The sequence below is a fragment of the Ambystoma mexicanum genome, chromosome 7p (assembly GCF_040938575.1).
Source record: "Ambystoma mexicanum isolate Mex_15411 chromosome 7p, UKY_AmexF1_1, whole genome shotgun sequence".
Lineage (NCBI taxonomy): Eukaryota > Metazoa > Chordata > Amphibia > Caudata > Ambystomatidae > Ambystoma > Ambystoma mexicanum.
This window is the reverse complement of record NC_090939.1, coordinates 858661407-858682314: the sequence shown is the minus strand read 5'-3', so window position 1 is coordinate 858682314 and position 20908 is coordinate 858661407. Positions and strand designations below refer to the sequence as shown.

The 20908-nt window shown below is 45.7% G+C and overlaps 1 protein-coding gene across 6 annotated transcripts in view; it reads right to left on the bottom strand.

Annotated features, from left to right (window-relative positions):
* GYG2 (glycogenin 2) overlaps nt 1-20908 on the bottom strand; it is a 358634-nt gene that overhangs the window by 216464 nt on the left and 121262 nt on the right. For all 6 annotated transcript variants that reach the window (XM_069637039.1, XM_069637038.1, XM_069637040.1 and 3 more), the window contains one exon: nt 16983-17145. In XM_069637039.1, coding sequence (XP_069493140.1) covers nt 16983-17145 — 163 coding nt within the window. The remainder of the gene's footprint in view (nt 1-16982; nt 17146-20908) is intronic.

Here is a 20908-nt window from a genome sequence, read left to right as displayed (position 1 = left end):
GATAACTCACCGGTTCCCAGGGAGGAGGCACAAAGGGAAGGGGGGTGTAAAGCCTTGGAGGAAGCTTCCTTCCTCACTTGTAAACAGCCCCTGGAAACCCAGGAACCGGAAACAAAATCTCTTGCCCCTGAAAGTCTGCCTCCTAAGGAGCAGAGGGGGGGGGGAGAAACAAAAGACCCAAACAGACTCAGTTTGAGGAGGAGGTACAGATCTTCCAATTTGAGGGGGAGGGATCCTCAGAGGGTCCTGGGAAAAGGATCTTCTCCTTCAGAGAGGGGGGCACTCCTCCCAAAGAAAAATGGGTCCCTAGGGATGCAAATCCAGACTGGGGAGATGTGGAGACTGAGCTACCGCCGCCCACCATCTCATCCCAGAACCCACAGCAAGAAAATCCCCTGGTTCAAACCCATCCTGGTGACTGCCTCCAAAAAGGGGGGGGCGGCCCGGAACCGGAGCCAGGGGAACCCACAATGGCTCTGATCTCCAGTTGCCAACTTTTTCTTTCAGATTCCCAAGGCTCTCCACAGAATTCTGCCCAAATCTCTTCGCTAGCGATGTCCAAAACCAGAAAGTTAGCCCACCAGTTGTCCAAAAATGTGCATTATCTGTGCCCCCTTGAGGAGAAGGAGGGAAGATACTATGCCCCGGTACAAGTACAGGGGCAGGGTACAATTTTGGCACTGGTGGACACGGGATCTCAAGCTACCCTTCTGTCCAGAAGGGCCTTTGATGAACTGAATGCAGGAAGGGGAGAGAATTACCAAATTCCTCTCACCTCTCTTCCTGGACAACTGCAGAACTTTGACGGGAAGGAAATTCCCGTTGAGGGGACTGCAGACTTGGACATTAAGATCGGGCGACACAAGTTGAAACACCCGGTCATAATTGTGACTCCAGAGGGCACCCCTTGTTTACTAGGGAATGACCTCCTGAGAAGGTTGTCACCCCTAATAGATTGCGTAAACAAGGTCCTCTGGACCCAGACTAGCCGACCAATAAAATTAAAACGGAGTGTCAACCATGTTAGTTTAAACGGCACCTGCCACATGGTTGAACAAAAATCTGACCAAGTAGAATTTCACTTCCAGAATAGCCAAATTCCAGACGTGACAGTAATAGCAGTAGGACAACAGACTGGTGATGGAGGGTCCTCTCTATTTCTGAAAATCAACCTTCCTTCCAGTCTAAAGTGGTACTCCACACTGGAAGGAAACACTCTGAAATTCTATACTAATCCACAATCAGAAACTCCCACTCCTATAGTCCAGAAAGATGCGAAATCAGCTCAGAGCCTGGCTGATATTCAGCAAATTGGAGAGCAGTTGTTCATCCCTGTCCAATTAAATGATGGGAAGGACTCTGTTCTCGCTCGAGTGTGTGTGAACAACGGTAAGAGCTTCATCAGCGAAGCCATGTTCCGCCAACTCCCAAAAGATCCAGCCATTCCCACATTCAAACTGATAGACAAATGGGAAATGGACCTGGAAGCACCTAATTCCAAACAGCTCCTGCCAAGCAGGTGTATGCTCAAAATCTCCATTGGCAACAAGAGCATAGTCCATAATTGTTGGGTCGTGCGAGACGTCACTGCCGCCTTTTACTTAGGCAGTGACATTCTCAATCGCTTTGCCATTAATTTGGACCTAATAAACTTCAAAGCTTGGTCCCGATTAGCGGATAATCCCATGGGCTTTGATGATCCAGAAAAAGCATTTAGGTCAGCTCAATTGCTACCTTATGCAGTTGAAATTCAGATCAAAGAGGAAGTCACAATCCCAGAAAGGACTCGACAATTCTCCCTGGAAGTGAAAGTTAAAAGAGGACAACATTTGAAAAACCCTGATGCTTACATACATCTAAACGCTTCTCTCCAACAGCAAGGGTTGGGGGTAAACCCAACTCCATTAGTCAACATAGAACATGACACCATTCCAATAGAGGTGGATAACAGCGACTTAAAGAGTATTACTCTAGCCGCAGGCACCATTATTGGAATGGCGGTTGATGACTGACATTTTTCCATAGATTTAGGAAATGAACTGTTAGGGCCAATCCCCAAGGACTGCTTTGACAGTGACAGTGATGACAATACAACACCAGACAGGATTTTTACCCGGCATGGGGGGAACTTCCTGTTGTACACTTCTTGCCCTTATGGTAAGGAAGATGTGACTTGTGACTTCAGGAGGGATGAGGTGATTTTCCAGGTCCATGAGGGCTGCCTTTCCCACCTGAAGCCTCCAGTCCAAATCAGCACTCTGACCAGGGACTTCTCCACCCAGCTGGAGGAGGCCGCTGAAATAGCCAAACCAGAAGTTTTTCCAGGCTTCAGGCAGATGGTGGAAGAGAGAGTCAACCTAGCCGATGCCTGTGTGACTCTGGAACAAAAGCAAAAGTTGAAACAAGTTTTCTTGGATTTCCAAGATCTCTTTGCGGTAGACTCATATGACTGTGGTCGCACTGACATCCACACAACAACAATCCCCACGGACCCTGGCATGACTCCTGTGTTTGTGAAGCAATATCGCTTGCCTCTCGCATCAATGGAGTCCCTTACTGAAATAATTAAGAACCTTGAGTCCCGGGGAATAATCCGTCCAGTCCACAGCACCTTCAATAATCCGGTGCTGGGAATATTGAAGCCAAACGGCCAGTGGAGACTCTGTGCTGACCTTAGGGAGCTCAACAAACGGGTCCATACTTCCCGATGGCCACTGCCCTACATTGACCAAGGGCTGGCCCAGATCCAGGGGTCACAGGTATTCACTGCAATAGACCTGACCAATGGATACTGGACCGTGCCTGTCAGCAGGGAGGACCAATACAAACTGGCTTTTACCTTTGGGGGCCAGCAGTACACATGGACCCGGACTCCCTTCGGATACCTTAACTCCGGTAATGAGTTCAACATTTTCCTACATAAGGCCATGCCCGACCTGGGTGCGAGGGGTAACCTGGCTTATGTAGATGATGTCCTCATCAAAAGTTCATCTGTGGAGGAACACATAGCGGAGATCCGTTATGTTCTGACCCAGTTGAGGGCCGCCGGAGCAAAACTTTCCTTTCAGAAAGCACAGTGGTGTAGAACCCGTGATAATTTCTTGGGGCATGAGATTACTCCTCAGGGTCTCTGTCCCCAGGAAAAGAAAGTGGAAGCACTTCAGAAACTGAAAGACCCCACAACTCTGCGGGAACTAAGGAGCCTCCTTGGACTGACTAATTACAGCAGAAAGTTCATTGAGGGCTACGCAGAGATCACTAGACCCCTGATTCATCTCCTGAAGGGGGGGGTCAAGTGGGAATGGGGTCCAGAACAAGCCGAGGCAGTAAGACAACTCAAGAGAAGCCTCTCACAAGCGCCTTGCCTAGCTTACCCTGTCAGAAACAAGGAGTTCTTCCTGGAGACGGGGTTCTCTAATACGTGCTTGACGGCAGTATTATACCAAAAGCATGACAAGGTCAATAAAGTAATCTCCTATGCGAGCAAAACTTTATCCTCTGTGGAGGAAAAATTCAACGATTGTGAGAAGGCACTCCTGGCAACGGTGTGGGCATTGAAGAATTACCGCCCGTTTATCCAGGGGGAACACATCATAGTGGAGACTCCACACCAGCCCCTGCAATATCTCCAAAATGATAGAATCCGGGCCGGAAATGTGAGTAATTCCCGAATTACTTCCTGGATTCTGTCAATGCAAGGCTTTCCTGTGGAGGTCAGATATGGCCAAAACAAGAAGAGTCCCCTCGCGCAAGGTCTGGCTGACTTGCATGATTGTGCCAGAGAAAACTGTCTCGAGGACGAAAGTCTAAAAATCAAGGACAACACGGAGGCATACCTTAATTCCCCACACAAAGTCTTTGAAGAGGACAAGTGTGAGGGAATGCCCACTTTCTATGTGGATGGATGCTCTTACCATGTTGACAACAACGGGGAGAAAGAACTGGTGGCTGGCGTAGGGAATGCATGGGTGAAGGAGTTCCCAGAACCCTCCGCTGGATACAAAATTGGTCCCCGAAGTAGTCAGGTGGCAGAATTGATGGCTGTGCATCAGGCCATCCTCACTGCTGTCCAGCATCAACTCCACGAACTGGTCATAATCACAGATTCGGATTATGTACGGAACGGGTTCGTGGAGCACCTGGTTAATTGGAAAACCAGAGGCATGTTATGTGCTAACAACAAACCCTTGAAACATGGGAAGTTGATCCAAAACATTGATGATCTGGTCACCTCGAATGAGATGACCATCTATTGGAAAAAGATCAAGGGTCATTCTAAAGTAGAGGGACCAGACAAAACTGGAAATGACTTAGCTGATCAGCTGGCCAGAACCGGGGCCATCCAAGGGGATCTAATTGAGATTGAGTCCCTGTTGGGGGAAATCCAGGTCACTGCTATCACTAGGTCCCAGACAAATGCTCACAACGACCTTTCAATTGCACAATGGAGTAAGGAGACCCCTGATGCTGATTTGATTACCGCTCAGAAGGGGGATCCAATTATTGGTAAATTTTACCAGCACCTTGAGGACCCTGAGAACTTTCCCCTGACGGATACCGATTACATTGGGAAAGAGGACCTAAGAGTGTTGATGAAATGCCCAAAAATGTTCCGAATCCAAGACGGATTGCTGGTAAGGAAATCCAAAGCTGGCCACGATCAGTGGGTGGTTCCTACCTCATTCCGAAGCCTGATGTTAAGTCACACCCATGATGCGGCCACCGCCGGTCATAGGGGGTTTCACACAACATTGGAAATCTTAAGAGAGGTTGCATACTGGCCACACATGGGGCAGGACCTCGAGCAATACTTGAAGGGGTGTCTTCAGCCATCATCCCTCACGCACCGCGCGCCTCTCCAAAAGCGGGGGATGACACTGCCATGGTCAGATTTACAAATCGACTTTGTAGGCCCCGTGATTCGCTCTGCTAGGGGGAATAAGTACATGTTGACTGTGACATGCTTGTTTACCAAGTGGGTGGAATGTCTCCCAGCCCCAAATTGCAAGGCAGAAACGGCAGCTGCCTTGATGATTAACCACATCTTTTCCCGTTTTGGTCTACCTCAAAGGATTGAGTCAGACAGAGGTAGCCACTTCACCAGTGAAGTAATGACAAAGATGTGGGAGATACTGGGGGTCAAAAGGAAGTTGCATATTGCTTACCGGCCAGCTTCTTCTGGGGCAGTAGAGAGATATAACCGGACAATTGTGAGCATCTTAAAAAAGTTTGTGGCAGATTCTGGGCCAAGTTGGGATATCCGATTACCTCTGGTCCTAATGGCCATCAGATCTACCCCTTCATCTGCAACCAAAATGTCACCATTTGAATTGATGACTGGGCGCAAGATGGTGCTTCCTCAGCATTTGCTCTACAGGACCCAAGAGCAGACACTAATAAATGCCTCCACAACTCATGAGTATGTGGAGAATTTAAGGAAACACCTCCAACATGCTTTTGCTTACGCTCAGCGGAATCTAGAAAGATCGGCTGATAGCATGAAGACCCACTATGACCTGAAGACTTCCAGGAAGGAATATCAGGTGGGGGACCGGGTCTATCTATACAACTTCCAAAGAAACCAGGCAAAACAGCGGAAATTTTTGCCTACGTGGAAGGGACCCTTTGAGATCATCGACAAGATTTCCCCTGTGGCCTACAAAATACACATCCCCAAAGGTCCTTTGGCAGCGGGGGAAGACAAGTGGGTCCACATAAACCAGTTGAAATGTTGCCATCCCAGGCACGCTCTGCAACAACTGGAGGAATCCTCTGGAATCCTAGCGGGTACTGTCTCAGACTAATTCAGTTCCAATCATAAAACATACCACATCTAGTCTCTAAAATATTGTGATTTGCATGAAACTGTCTCTTAGTTATACTGTTTGTTTTTCGAAATAAGAATGTAATGTTTTGTAATGATGAAATACATATGCTGCCCCACTATCTCAACAGTGGTGGAAAAACGTCTATGAATAGGTATTGCCGCTCTTCCTTTGTCGTCCTAGGAGAAAGAAAACCTGGAGACGGGCCAAGGAGGACGATCCGGAGACCGGGAGCAGAGACGCAACGGGCCCGGGGTACCGCCCAATCTTCCCATCAGGACCGGCGAGGAGAACTGATCGATCTGACCGGATGGAGAGGAAGATGCTGAACTGTGCCATCTACCGGAAGAAGATGAGAACTACATCCCAGATCTTGCGGGTCCCACCAGTGAAGGATCAGATGGCCACCGCAAGAAGGGGGGCTTGTGGGATGTATTTACCCATGCATCCGAGCCCTACCTCAAAACTGTGCAGTACTGACATGAAAACATCATGATGGCCAGAGCTTCCCAGAAAATGCACAGGGAAATGCATGAAGAATAGGCTGCCACTCATTTTTGCCGATGTTATGGGCACAGAAGGAAACTGCCTAAAACCACCATTGGACTACCCACACAGTAGTCTGAAACCATTGGGAGTGGCAATGCTGATTGCCAAAAGCAAACCCATAACTGTTGGGATTTCATTTTCTTAAATCCCAAAAAGGGGTGCAGTACCAGTACTCACCACTATCAGAAAGCCGGCGTTTTAAAACCACCAGATTTTGTAGAAAACTGAATAAATGAACCCAAAACATGCCAAAGAAAGACTTACTGAGAGGTGGATCCAATGTAAAGTTATATTCTGAAGTGACTTGAAGGTTTATAACAAGACTGGCTGAGCTGTGGATTTCAGCAGTTTAAGTAAATTTGGACTGAAAGACACTACAAATCTAAATGTTTAAAAGAAATGAGTGACCTACTTTGAGTGTCACATAGGTTGCAATTGTTTAAATGTCATAGTTTTAAACTTAGAATCAGCAACCTAGCTGCATATGTAAAAAAAATGTCTTGACTTAAACTGGGGAACAGAAATGACATGTAGCTAAAAACTGGCTTAAAGAGATTCCAATTCTGCCTGGCAACTACCCGCATCAGGAGTGAAACTTGAGTCACAGCTGTGTTCCCAGGCCTAGCTGCCCTTTTGCTGCTCACACCAAAAGGGATATGACACTTCCCTGATTGAATTACCTGGGCTCTGCAGGAAATTGAACAAAGCCCTGTCTTGACTCAGGCAAATGTTTTATGGCGGGAGTCGTAAATGGAGATTTCTCCTGGAAGCAAAGGGGAGGGGCACTGCCTGTGAGAGCAAGCTGGCTTGGCAGAACTGGAAAAACCAGAAATTCAACCTTGTGCTGGAGGAAACCCACACCCCTTTGGGGCCAGAACATAACTCTAAAAAGATGAATAACTCATAGAGCGGACATGTGAAAATTGTATAAATGACACCATAATTCTTGTGATTTTTCTGCCCACATTTTAAGAGGTTTTTAGAACCGGTGGCATGTTCAGGGGGGTTTTAGCGGAAAAGAGGATATTACTCAAAATGTGTGCATGTGAAAAATCTGACACTTCATCAACTAATGTCCATACTCCTTGCGCACATGTGTGTAAATTTGGGTTAATGTCCGAAATTGCGAAACCAGTTAAAAAGTGAAATATGTGCCATTTTTGAATGCAAGCCCCCAGGAAGAGCAGATTTGGACAGGGTATACCTCCTGTGATATGTGAAGGGTGCATGTAATTTTAAACAAATGTGTACCTGTGCAAATATGTTTTTTTGAGCAAATATAGATTGTGTGTAAAGTTGACAGGGGTGGGTTCTCTGTATCATAAACAGACCTCATCATGATGACACTTCATTTCATTCCCCCAATCAAGTGGAAGCGGATGAAGTGGCCAATGACAAGTGGAGAGGGGCTGGCTAGTGATGCTGCTCACACACACCCATTTTCAAAACACATAAAAGCAGAGAGACAGGACAGATAGGGACTTTCAAATCCATTTGCAGCTGGAAGCTCTGCCGGGAAAATCCATACTTTACCTCCATCAATCTCCAGAGAAAGCTGTGCAGAAAGATCCAGACTTTAAATCCCTCAATCTTCAGAATCCAGAGAGAGAGCTGACCCAGATCACTGTGAAGTGCAGAGACCAGAGTCCCGTCTAAAACCTGACCAGATCCATGGCGAGGCACATTTCACTCAAGAATATAGTGTGAGTACCTAGAAAACTGTGCAGAACCAATCTCCTAGTTAAAATAATATAATTCAATCTAGTTTAACCTAAGTAGAACTGTCTCCTGACTGTCACCTGTCATTTGCAAAGCTGTCACTTGTCATTTTCTAGTTGCAAGCTGCACTTGTCTTTTTGAACTTTAAAATTGCAAATCTGAAAAACGACCTTTATTTAATCGCTCATATCTCCGTAACCGTTTGTGCTAGAGACTTGCAGTAACTTTCATCTGGAAGCTGAGATCCTAGGCTTTCATAGGACCCCAAATCGATAGTGATAGTCCTTGTACTTCCTCTGTAATCGCACCAGACGCATTCGCGAATTTTACCGCGATTTGCAAATTTCTCCACTTGCAAAAAGATAGCTGCTTTTGCTTTCCTCTGAAAGAAATTTGTTTGCCTCATAAAAACCATCCCTGCATCATTGCTAGTGTGAGCCTGGACTAATATTAACTAGATACCACTCACCCTGAACCTCTAGAGGGAATTAAAAGCATTTTAGCAAATTTTTCTTCATTTCCAGCACATTTAAAAGCATTTGGGCCTGTGTTTTCAACTTCTGTAGTCTAAGTTGCTGGGGTGAACTGAATCACATTTGATTGCATTTCTGAGAACTGTGTGCTTCCCTCCATTTCCTTGCATTGCATAAAAAGGGGGGGTGAATTGTCCAAGAAAGTGATTACATTGGCCCTCATTACGACCCTGGCGGAGATCGTGGTGCAATATGCACCATGGAGCACGGCGGAAAGCTGCCAATACCGCCATGGGGGTTGGCGGATTTACCGCCCCATTCCGACCTTGGCGGGGCGGTAAATCCCCAATCCCCATTTTACCCTTCCCCATTCCCATTTTTGCCCCATAGGGTATAATGGGAGTGGGGAAGGCGTTAATTACGCCACCGTAAAATACGGTGGCGTAATTAACAACAAGGTCCCGTAGCGCCATGGATTTCTCCGCCCGGAAAAACCAGGCGGAAAACGGCTCCATGGCGCTACGGGAACTCGTAGTAGGGCGGAAGGGTCCGCCGCGAATACCGCTGGCGTAAACCCACTCCGCCAGGGTCGTAATGAGGCCCACTGTCTTTTGCTGAAATCCTATCAAGTTATTTTCTGTACTGCATTTCATTCCACATTGCATTCATTTGAAACCATAAAAGTATTGTTGCTATCTTATCCATTTCATGTCAACTCCTTAGTGATTATAAAGAAGTGTGCTAGTGCCAGATTCTCCGTTGTTAATCTTTATCATATCAGATTAAGTGTGCTATTCAATTATTAATTTATTATAAAGCGTGATATATATATATTGTTTAAATTATCAATTAAACCTTTTAACTTGCAAAACAGAACTACTTCTTGGCTCAGTGGGGTCAGGGTTATTCAAAGAGAGGGGTGTTATATAGGGGTAGTCATCCAGAACGCATGAACTGGACATAAAGATATATCAATAAGGGTTTTCATTCAGTATTCTAGACTAGGCGTTGACTTAGCTGTAGTGCTGAATTGAATCCTCTTACAAATGTGCACCACTGGCCAGGGTCCGCACGGGTGCAGTGGTGTCAGAGAGATGGCAGTTGGGCAGAGGCACTAGGCAGGGGTGTCCCTGGTCCCCAATGTTGTACATCCTGGCCCTAGAACCCTTGGCAATTTACCTCCGGAAGCAATATGACCCGGTCGGCATCGATGTAGGAGGAGAGTGTCACCTTATATCCCTGTATGCAGATGATATGCTGCTATACCTAAGATACCCAGAAGAAAATTTGCAGTATGTTTTAGAGGTGATGGGGAGGTATGCCTGGTTGTCCGGTATAGCGGTAAACCCCCAGAAATCCACTCTATTTCCGCTGGGAGGCTATGTGGGGACTCCGGTGGAGAGGTTGCCAGTGTTGCAGATCCCGTGGGCGACGAGTTCCTTTCGATACTTGGGAATTGACGTGTATCACACGACTGAGGAAGAGCACAAGCACAACACTGAACTTGCTGTGGGGAAGATCGAGAAATGTATGAGGTTCTGGGAAAGATTACCATTAGCGATGATGGGCCGGGGAGCTATGCTTAAAATGGTGGTACTGCCCAGGCTTTTGCATTATTTTAACAACATCCCTTACATGATTCCTAAGAAGTTTTTTGTGAGGCTACATGGTGTTTGCAGGGAATTCCTGTGGCACGGCACGCGTAACAGAGTCGCACTGTGGAAGCTGCAGAACTTCTACGAGAAGGGCGGAGTTAAACTGCCGAACTTTGAGGCATATTATGTGGCAGCGCAGCTGCAATATGTGTCCAGGTGGCTCTCTGACGACGAGACCCCTGAACACAGGCTGTTTGGGAGGGATTGTTCCCCTTTTTATCTGCGAGAGGTGATCTGGGTGACTAATGCATGCATGAGGGAGCGGCCTGGAATGCTAGCTTTGGGACGGAACATGTGGAGACGGGCCTGCCGGATGATGGGTAACCCTTTGCCGTGTGTGTCGCAGTTCCCATTGGTCGCACTGGCGAAGGGAGACGGGCAGCTCAGAGCAATCATCCGGACGTACTGGGAGTCACTGGGGTTGGTCACCATGGGAGATATTTGGCAGGATGGGACCATCATGGAGTTCGAAGAACTAGAGGCAAGGTCGGGATTGCACAGGGGTCAATATGTGACATATCACAGGATAGTGCAGGAGATCCGGAATAGGTGGCCTGAAACTACACTGGCCGATGAACCGGATGCCACGGTGGAGATACTATACGACACATCGGAGGGCGGGCATGAGGTCTCTAGGTTGTATGAGATGTTGATGACACAGGTTGGGAGTGATTTAGTGCACTTGAGACTGGAATGGGAAATGGAGATGGGGGCCCCGATGGCAGATGGGTTGTGGGAGCGTGCCTTGGGGTATCATAAAAAAGTATCGAGGAATGCCAGGTTTAAGCAAATACAGCTTTATATAACGCACAGGGCATACATGACCCCCTTGAGAATATCCAAATTTCGGGATGTTGGACGCCAGGCGTGCCCCAAGTGTGACGAGGAGAATGCAGACATGATACACATGTTCTGGGCGTGCCCAGTAATTGCAGGCTACTGGGGTGAAGTGGCGCAGAAACTGGCAGGGAAGGGTATCACGCTCAAAGTGGATTCAGCCTGGGCCTGCTTGCTGGGGGGATATCCCAGAGCGCGTAAACTCAGACATGTTGAGAAATTGAAAGATCTGGCTTATGTGCTTGCTAAACGTAGGATTGCAATGGGATGGAAGTAGTGTCATAAGCCACGAGTGGAGGTCTGGTGGAGGGATCTCCAAAAATGGGCGGAGGCCGAGACGGCGGTGTGGCGGGATACCAGTATTGCAGGGGAGGAGGAGGAAATGTGCTCCCTCGCGGCATGGAAATTGATGATAGCCGAACTGTTTGGAACGGGGTTGGCTCCAATTGAATCTGAGAGCGATGACGCCCCTCCGTTCACAGCGGATGCCGATGGCGGACACCATACAGGCTCATAGGGGGGAGGGATGGGGATTGCAGTGCTTTGTGTTGTTATATGTGTTTGTTTATGTTCTGCTGTATTGTCGTTTGGTTTATATATAAAATAAAAATATATTTAAAAAAAGTATTCAACTACAATAAAACCGAAAAGCGAAATAGCAGCATCCGAGTTATGCTTGCAAAAGGTTTAAAATGTAATTACTTCTGTTTTCCCAATGCTCTGACCTGGCCATATACTAAGAAATCTTGAAAAAGTCCAAGATCTAGACCGCAAAGGCCAGCCTGAACCGGACAAAGGGACTGTAGGAATCGGTGGAAAGAAATACAAGATTGGCTTTATTTTTCACCGCCAGAAAACAATTCAGTCCAAAAACTCGGTTCAAAAAGCAAATCATTTATGAGCTTGCTCCACAGTACTAATGTGACACTTTCATACATCTCTACTGCTCTAACTAATTCACTTTATGCCATTGTACATATGTTTTTGTAACCAATTTAGGATTGTACATATGTTTTTTCCTTTTTTACTTTGTTTATAGAATCGCATATAGGTTTTTTCCTTTGATTATAGAATCACACACCACAAGTTGAACGTAATATTATTTTGTCTTGTTTAGTTCAAACTGAACACATGTGCCACTGCTAATAAGTGTTACTGCACCACATACTTTGACGATATTAATTGTTTTTGTTACATACACTCCTTGTGCTTTGATCCTTTCATTGCTAAACCTTTCTGTCCGGTATACTCAGAGTCTATAACACAGGTTTGGCTAAAATTGAAAGAAATGTGATTAGTTCCTTGTTAACCCCCTTGTCCAATAATATGTGACGGTACAAGCAAGGACAGGGTAGGAACAAGTCTGTGACCCAACTCAAAAAAGGAGGGGCCACATCTTCAAAACTTTATATAGGAAAGGGGACAATTTTTCTTGGTTTGCACTCACCTGGCTTTCGTGCATCTTCCAGAAGCTACCATCTTCATGGTGTCCTTGTGGTCATGTGTACCTCATTTGATAGATATTTCCTATCTTCCAACATCCTTGAAACCAGCACTCCCTTACTTTTCATGGTTATCATGCACTACTGCAGGAGCTATTATTCCCATATTGTATTCAAGTTTTTAAAATGGCACCACTTGTATTTTCACTTTTTAAAATGATGACAGCAGGAGATCCCAAATGATGTGGAGCCACATGACGGCCATCTTCCCAGAGGTTGGCTTTTAGAATTGACATGATTGCTTTTAAACCAATGGGAACACCTGCAACGATTAGAGCAACACTAAAGAGGTCAACTAGAAGCAAATATTTGACCAGTTTAGTAATGCCAGTGGTTGATTGCACTGTTTGTACTGCTTGAACTACTACTTCTTGTGCCATATCATATGCTATGTTGACAGAAAAGGGGGAAAGGGTATCGCATAGAGAGGGTAGGGCCTGAGTGGGCACGGCCCACCCCAAATCTGCAAAGGCCCACTCAGAAGTGCTGTGTGGCCATTTACAGATATTAATGTCGCTGCGTGGGCCTAAGTACATTAGCTTCAGGCCCCACTTGTTAGACAATCCTGGCTATGCCTCTGACAAGCAGCAGCAGTGCATCGTACGTAACGAGGAGGTTTGAGTGGGAGAGGATTGTAGAGAGCACCGAGTTACTGCATGGCAGTGCAACTATACAACTGGAACAATTGATATGGGGATAGGCAACTTTAATGTGGTGATATATGTTGCACACAACTGAAAATTTAAAACTAACTATATTAAACATGCATCACAAACTGTTAATAAATCTAGGAACGCTCTATGCTACTGAATAGTTGTCAACATACTAACCACTTGGCATACAACTTTACTTTTTTTTGTTTCTAACAACCAATACACCAGACTTGTATCTTCACTTGTGTCAAAACAGTTGTGTGTTCACACCTGAAATACTTCTACATACAGGATACAGTGCAAATGCTAACATTCAATATTGTCTTGTTCAATGGGTGGATCCTATGTGTTGATAGGGAATCATGTTCTATTATGCACATTCTACAATAACCACTTGAAATTGACCTTTGAAATCTTGAGGATGATTGCACTGAGGCTCCATATTAGTCAGGATATTGAGATCTACTGTGGGAAATCTTTAGTTTGGTTCTCAGTGGTTCAACTGACTCTGTGTTAGTCTGGTCCTGACTTGTGAACCGTCTGTGCACTTGATCTATTTTGTGCTTTAACCAGCCCTCCTCATCCCGGCCCTAATGTGTTCCAAGGCACACTTGTCTAATCCCTCCTCCATCCTCTGCTTTTGCTCCAGCTTTGGCCCGACACCTATTTGAAGGAGTGAGAGGGTTAGAGGGCACGCTAAGGGAGGAGAGAAAGGAGGAAGGAGTACAGGGATAGAGAAGTGTATTCAGGAAGTGGCACCAAAGGGACAGTGTAAGTAGTCTCTTGTGTGGAGCGTGTGGAGACTGAGAAGACTTTGGTTTTTCTTCTGTTTCCATTGGAAGTGAACCCCCAGTGCCGAGCTGACTTGCAGCCTTCATTTAAACTCAATTGAAGTGCAGAACGCAGAAGTGGCAGTATAAGTTGTCTGCCGTGGTCCGATGTGTACGTTGGCACACGTTGGGTGCAAGCCTCCTTGGATTTTCAGGCGGCTTGCAGTGAGAAACATTAAAGAAAAACGGCCTCTATACTCAACAACTTTCTTGGGCTCCTGACTTCCACATAGATGAACTGTTATTCAGAAGTAAACCAAAGGATGGACATAAAGGGATACTTACTTTCTTGTCTTGTTCGGTCCTTTTCTGCTGCATTGAGAACTCCCCTTGATGCTCTGCCGGTGACGCCGGTAGCTGCTGAGAATATGGTGAGGAACCCTGTAGTTTGTGCGGCCTCAGTACAGCCTCAAGCAATAACTGATGAATCAGTTCTTCAAGTCATAGTTCACAATGCAAACCTTTCAGATTTCCCAAGTTTGGATCTTTCGGGGAACGTGGAGGAGGAAACGGTTCCGCAAGATCGGCAGATTTCTTTCTCCTCAGAGGCTTGCATTATCCCTGACACAAACTTATCAGAGTCCCCTTCTCCGTTTGTGGCAGATTCATCAGTGTTGGATAAAAGTGGCGGGTCCTGTAAGACCTATCATGCGTCCACTCTTGGACTATCTCTTCATGAAGTCACTACCACGCCAGGATCGGCATTTCATGCCCTTAACTTTGTGCTATCTCAATTGGCCAAATCTCATGAATCTATTGCAGAGGAATTTCATGGCCAACAGGTGATCTTGACTAATATGGCTCAAAGTTGGCATTTTTGGAGGGCTTCATTTATGGTTCTATGCAACTAAAAGATGTAAACATTCATAGAGTAAATGCTCAGGAATCGTTGCCTAATACTGCATATTTGTTAGGCGATCCTCTGCACACCAGTCCACTCCACATCAGAACACCGCACACATTCCCCCAACATCTCCTCCCACGGTTCGAGGCTCAGGTGATTCGGTGCACCCAAAGGACCGAAAATACCGTACCAGTTTTGGTGTACGGGCTCGATTGCAACCCTTTCTGCATTGGCAATTGCCTTGGAGAACGTATAGCAGAAGGGGCGGCGTTACGTCTTCACGTCGGTCACGTGATCCAGTGTGGCGTTCCTCACGTGACCTTGGTGGACGTCACATGACCCAGAGACGTCACATGACCCAGAGACACACAGTATAAAGGTCTGAGAGACAGAATGCTCATTGCTTCTCAGCTGTCTTCAGACCCTGTTTGGCGTTATGAATCGCTCCTTGTTACTTTGATCACGGAACTCTACCTCGGACTCCTTCGGACACCGCTTTGTACCTTTGCTTGGAACTGTTTACCTGTTGCCGGATTTTGGACTTCACCTCGACTTGTCTTTGGATCATCCCTTGATACCTTGCTGAACTTCTACGCCATTTCCCTTCTTGGGATTCAAGTCAAGCCCTCTCTCCTACAGGTGGCTAACCCTACATCCACGCTCACCTGCGGTTCTACTATTCCAGGGACCGCCGCATCATCTGAATCTCGAACCTCTCTACTAGGTTACCTGGGTTTCCCCAACACCAGATAGGTAAGACTCTTTAGATCCTATTGTTTACCTGATTGTATTGTAATTGCCTGGTACTTAACCTCGTTCCCTTTTGACAGCAGCATCGGTGTTCCAGAGGTTCCGTGGATCTGGGAAGACATCTCTCACCTGTGGCCTCAAAGGTCGCACAGCGGGTTTCTATTAGTTCCCCTGTGCGTCACTTGGGGACGGAGGTCTCATCGGTCTACACGACTCTCAAGTCAGAACAATATTCAACAATAAATACCTTTAAGGCACCCCACATAGAGCCGCTATTAGCAAACTATGAGCAAGGGCTAATTTTCTTGGCTATTGTATTTACATCACCACAATATAATGGCTCATATCACAGTAATGGTTGGTTCACAAAACACAGTGGTAGAAAGTACTATCAACCAGCAGTATAGACAGCCTGTTAGCAAAAGGCCAAAAGAAACATGTGATGCGCCCATAAACAGACGGTGAGCAGGGCTAGATTTGCACGAGGTGTCCCCCAAGCCATGTCCCCATCAGCCCCCCAATACTGAAATGGTATTAGAGAGCCAGCAGTGATATTAAAGGATTGTCCAGAATAAGACCTGGCGTATGCCAATATTATTTTGGATAGCTCATCGAGGGGAGGGGCACCTGGCCAGTCTTCTGTAAAGCAATGGCTTTGGGGGATCTCTGTGGAAACTTCCCTCTAGAAAGGGATCCAATGGCCCCCCTCCCTCTGGGGGAGAGGACAGCACTCTCCACAGCAGTGAAAAACAGGCCACTCCTTGCCTTTAATTTCTGGAATACCTCTACATAAAAACCTCAGATCCAAGCAGAAACATTTACTGCTAACCTCGTTCTTTGAAATGAGACATTGGCCCTCATTCCAAGGTGGGCGGTAAGGGATACCGGGCACCGGTAAGGAGACTGGTGCCGGTAATCCCTTACCGCCCTACTACGAAGTCTGTTAGCGGGTCCCTCCATTAGCGGCTGGTCTGACCAGCCGTTGTGGACGGGACCCGTTAAGGGACCAGGGCGCAAATAACAGGCTTGACATTCGCGAGCCCGTTATTTGCGCCCTCCCCATTCCCATTGAACCCTATGGGGGCTCAAATAGGAATGGGGAATGGTTGGTGCAATGGGGACTTACCGGTCCTGCCAAGGTCGGACTAAACCGGTAAGTCCCCATTGCACCAAACCGGACACGGTCCCGTTATTGGTGGCAGTCATGGCGCAAATAGCGCCATGACTACCACCAAAGTCGGAATGAGAGCCATTGAGTTTTTTGTAACAGAGCATTTTCAATAGAGAGAAAAATGTCCTCCTGCCTAAATCAAAAGTCATTTGTTGCCCAGCTGCACACACTCACCGTCAAAGCTGCCATGTTCCGCTGCAAACTGGAGCAAGTGGTGGTAGGTTTCAAGGGACGGTCGAAAGACAAATACACCACTATTAAAGCAGTCTGGCCAGCCTGAATCAGGGGCTGCTGAGAGCTCATCCCGGTCAAAGAGTTCATCAACATTACACAACACCTGGGAATAGATAGAAGACAAGACTTCAGTTATGCAAGCCCACCAAGCATCTTTTTGTGGATTCAAGCATGGAGGGTAGCAGTAATTTCATAGGAAGAAGGTGTTTTCTTTGATGGGCATAAATGTTTCCATTCAATTATTTACTTAAAGGCTAGCAGGCAATTTTTCTTTGGAATTATTTTAATCTGTTTTAATGTACTCAATGGATAGGTTTCCATAATTCAAGGCAAGTTGAACACCATCATTAGCCCCTTTGAAATTGCCAAACAAGTTGAGTGCTCAGAGTTGAACACTTTCACTAAACCACAGGGATTGGCTGGAGTTAAGCAAACTAATTTGCATGTAAAAATCTCAATCAGTGCTCAATTTCAGTTCAGTTGAGCAGCAGTTGAAAGCTCCTGGTTAAGCGCTCTATTGATTTTTTGGCAGGGGATGTTCTTTGTTTACATGGCCTGTCTTGCATTTTGACAGCTGTCTCAGTCCTTTAAACAAGAAGTGACTTCAGAGATAGAATGGAAGTGCCAAACTGTAAGTTACTATACAACAACATGTCTACATATCAGACAAACATGCTCTAGCATAGATGTATATACTTGGTGGGCCTGTACCCTCTTAGTTGACAATTATATACGTATTGCAAAACTAAGAGCACAACATCTCGTTGCCAATCTAGACCTAAACATGATTAAGTGTGTGCGGGTAAAGGTGCTTTAAAACAGTCATGTAGCTCCCAGCGCGTTCAGACTTAAATCCGAAGTCCTCTGCCGATTGCTGGAAGTTTACAGGACACGATCAGAAGATGGTTCCTCACTATGCATGGACCACAAATGTATGCATGACCAACAACCATACAATCCACCAACCTAAATTCAAGTGGCAAACCTCAAACCCTAAGAAGCAATGACACCGCGGTTTGGAATAGGAGACAACCCTTGTTTTCTGGCTGGATTCGGACTTCCCTCAAGGCCTGCCGTTAAAGCTGTTTTAACTACCATAGTTAATTACCCACTGTTCCTGGCACAAATTACCTTTAATTATCTGAGTTGGCTCCACACTATTCTTGCCTCAACCAAAGATATCTCTGAACTGTTTCTTACCCTCCAGAGTAACTTCCTTCTCACAGTGCTGTGCATGCCAGAAACTTTACATAATACCATTACTAACAAGACATATTTTTTAAGTGAAGTGGCCACAACATCACTAGTCAGGCGCTATATGAAAACAAGTAAAATACATAAATACACACAATTCACTAATGTACTTTAGTTAACACTAGGTTTCCTGCAAAGTTCTTTACATCGAAGTAATTCTCAATACACCTCTGAAACACCTGTGTATGGGCGCGATATAAATAAAATTATCATATCGTATCATATCAATAATATACTTTTGTGTCTATTGGGTAGGGAAAGGATAACCGGTTATTTAAAAATACGGAGATTGGCGTGAAAGATAGCCCAAATCTATGGGCAGATTTTTCTGCAGAAAATGCAGATTTCTTATGAGCACAGACTTTCAAAATTCTCTGTAGATTTTCGAATTCACCTGCAGATTTTGAAATGTTTGGACAATTGCAGAAGTTTGCCAACTGTGCAGCAGTATGAAAAATATTTCTGGAGATTTTCACACCGTGTTCCGCAGATTTGGGCTGCCGCTAACATGAAGGTTTTCATGAAATGTGTGGCTGGTTGCAAGGTATGTAAAAGCATTGGTGTTAATAACAATGCACCCTTTTAATTTACACATTTGCTACTGTCACCTTGCTTCTCTGATGTCGGCTTGGCAGTTGAAGTCATTTCCCAAAATGGATGCAGTGAAGTAAGGAGCACTGCAAACCGATATTCGTATTCTAAATACTAGGAACTGCCCAGTTGTAAGAAACAGGTAATTTATCTATAACTATAGTTTTTCTGCTGGATATCCGTAGCAGGATATTTCAGCGCGGCTGGTTCGGCGTGGGCCTATTTGGCGCGGCCGGTTCGCTGTGCCGAAATGCCCGCACCGAAATTAAAGTATTCAAGAAGACGAATTGAGGAGGGTTGAAGGGGCTGATGGAGAAAGTAGCGAGCGAAGTGTAACTTCAAGAAATTTAAACCGTTACTGCATTACACCGGAGCTGGCAGGGTGCTACAGCTGGGCACATCCATGACTCACAACACAGCCCTCAGTGCATATACACAGCCAAAAGCAGTGTACATAGAAAAGCTATGTGCTATCACGCTGTATGTCTCCAAAAACGGCTACCAAGGAGGGCCCATGACGGGGATGCCCTCACCCCACCCTCCCCGAACCCCATTAACCAGCAGTAGGCAGGCATGGGCAGGCATGTACTGCCGCGCCAAAACATCCTGGCGCCAAACTGCCCGTGCCAAATCGGCTTGCGCCGATCGGGCCACGCCGATATGGGATGTACCTTGGATATCTTGTATAAATTCACTTTATTTGCATATGCTGCCATCTAGTGATTGGGTATGGAGTGGTCACAGTGGTTTTTCTTTTTTCTTTCTTTTTCCTCTTAAAAACCTGCATGGACATCAGTGTGTTTTTTTAATGATACCCTAGCCTAGTATGAAGTAAACAAGCCTCCCGCGTACTGCTTTAGTTGGTGCCATAACCTTTTTCTATTTTAAAAAAAGAAACGTTGTCATTTTCGTTATAAACATCCACTATGCCTTAAGAACAGTAATACCATACAACATAACCCATTTCTTAAAGACATTGGGCCTCATTAAAACTCCAGTGGTAGTCATGCCGGTAAAAACGGCAGGCTGCAGTTGTGTATTTTTTCCAGAAAAAGTTACTCCCCATTCCCAATTGAGTCCCTTAGGACTCAATGGGAATGGGGAAGACCGTAGCACTGGCACCATTCATAATGCGAGTTGGTGCCTTTCCGCCCGCCAGGTCAGACCTGGCTGGCGGGAGGGCATCCGGCCAGCAAACTTGTACTCTGCCGGTCTAGTAACACCGGTGCCGGTAAGCCTACCGGCACCGGTGTTACTGGACCGACAGGGTTGTAATGAGGCCGACTGAATAAATACATTTTTTTTTAGCATAGTACAAACTGATGCAACCATTCAAGAGTACTAAATATAACAACAGCACCAGTCACATGTACTAATCCATAATTTGTCAAATAAAGGACGAGCACTGCACACACAACTACAACATATAACAAAACACACACACACAAAAAGCTCCCTCATATAAGTTATTGAACGGACTCGATGTCAAAAGATATAAATCTTCCCGTTCCTTATTCATCTTCATTACTTTTTCATATTTAGATAATAGTAACATTTCTACTAGACAATCATCCACAGTAGTTTTATTTCTAGTTTTCCAAACTTTTAGAACCAATTTTACACCAATCATCAAAGCTCGTTAATCCAGTCATCAAACTCTCGCAGCAATAATAGAATCACATGCTCAGTTGTTATCGGAAATCTAATCCCCAAAGTCCTATCCAGTATCTCCTTCCAGAAAGAGCACACTCGTACACAGTTCCAAAATGGATTCAGTAAGGTGCCTCTCTCTATTCCACACCCCAACACAAGTCATCTTCGAGTAACTTCAATTTAGACATTCTGACCGGGGTCCAATACAGGCGCCCCATCACCTTCGGTCTTATTTTTTAATTTATTTTTTAATATTTTTATTTGTTTAGCGCACAAACAGCCCGCAGGCATCGTGGCGCTGTTACAGTGGTCGGTAGGCTCCTTCGTTACAGTGGTACAAACAAGGACTATAAAGCTACAACAAAGGT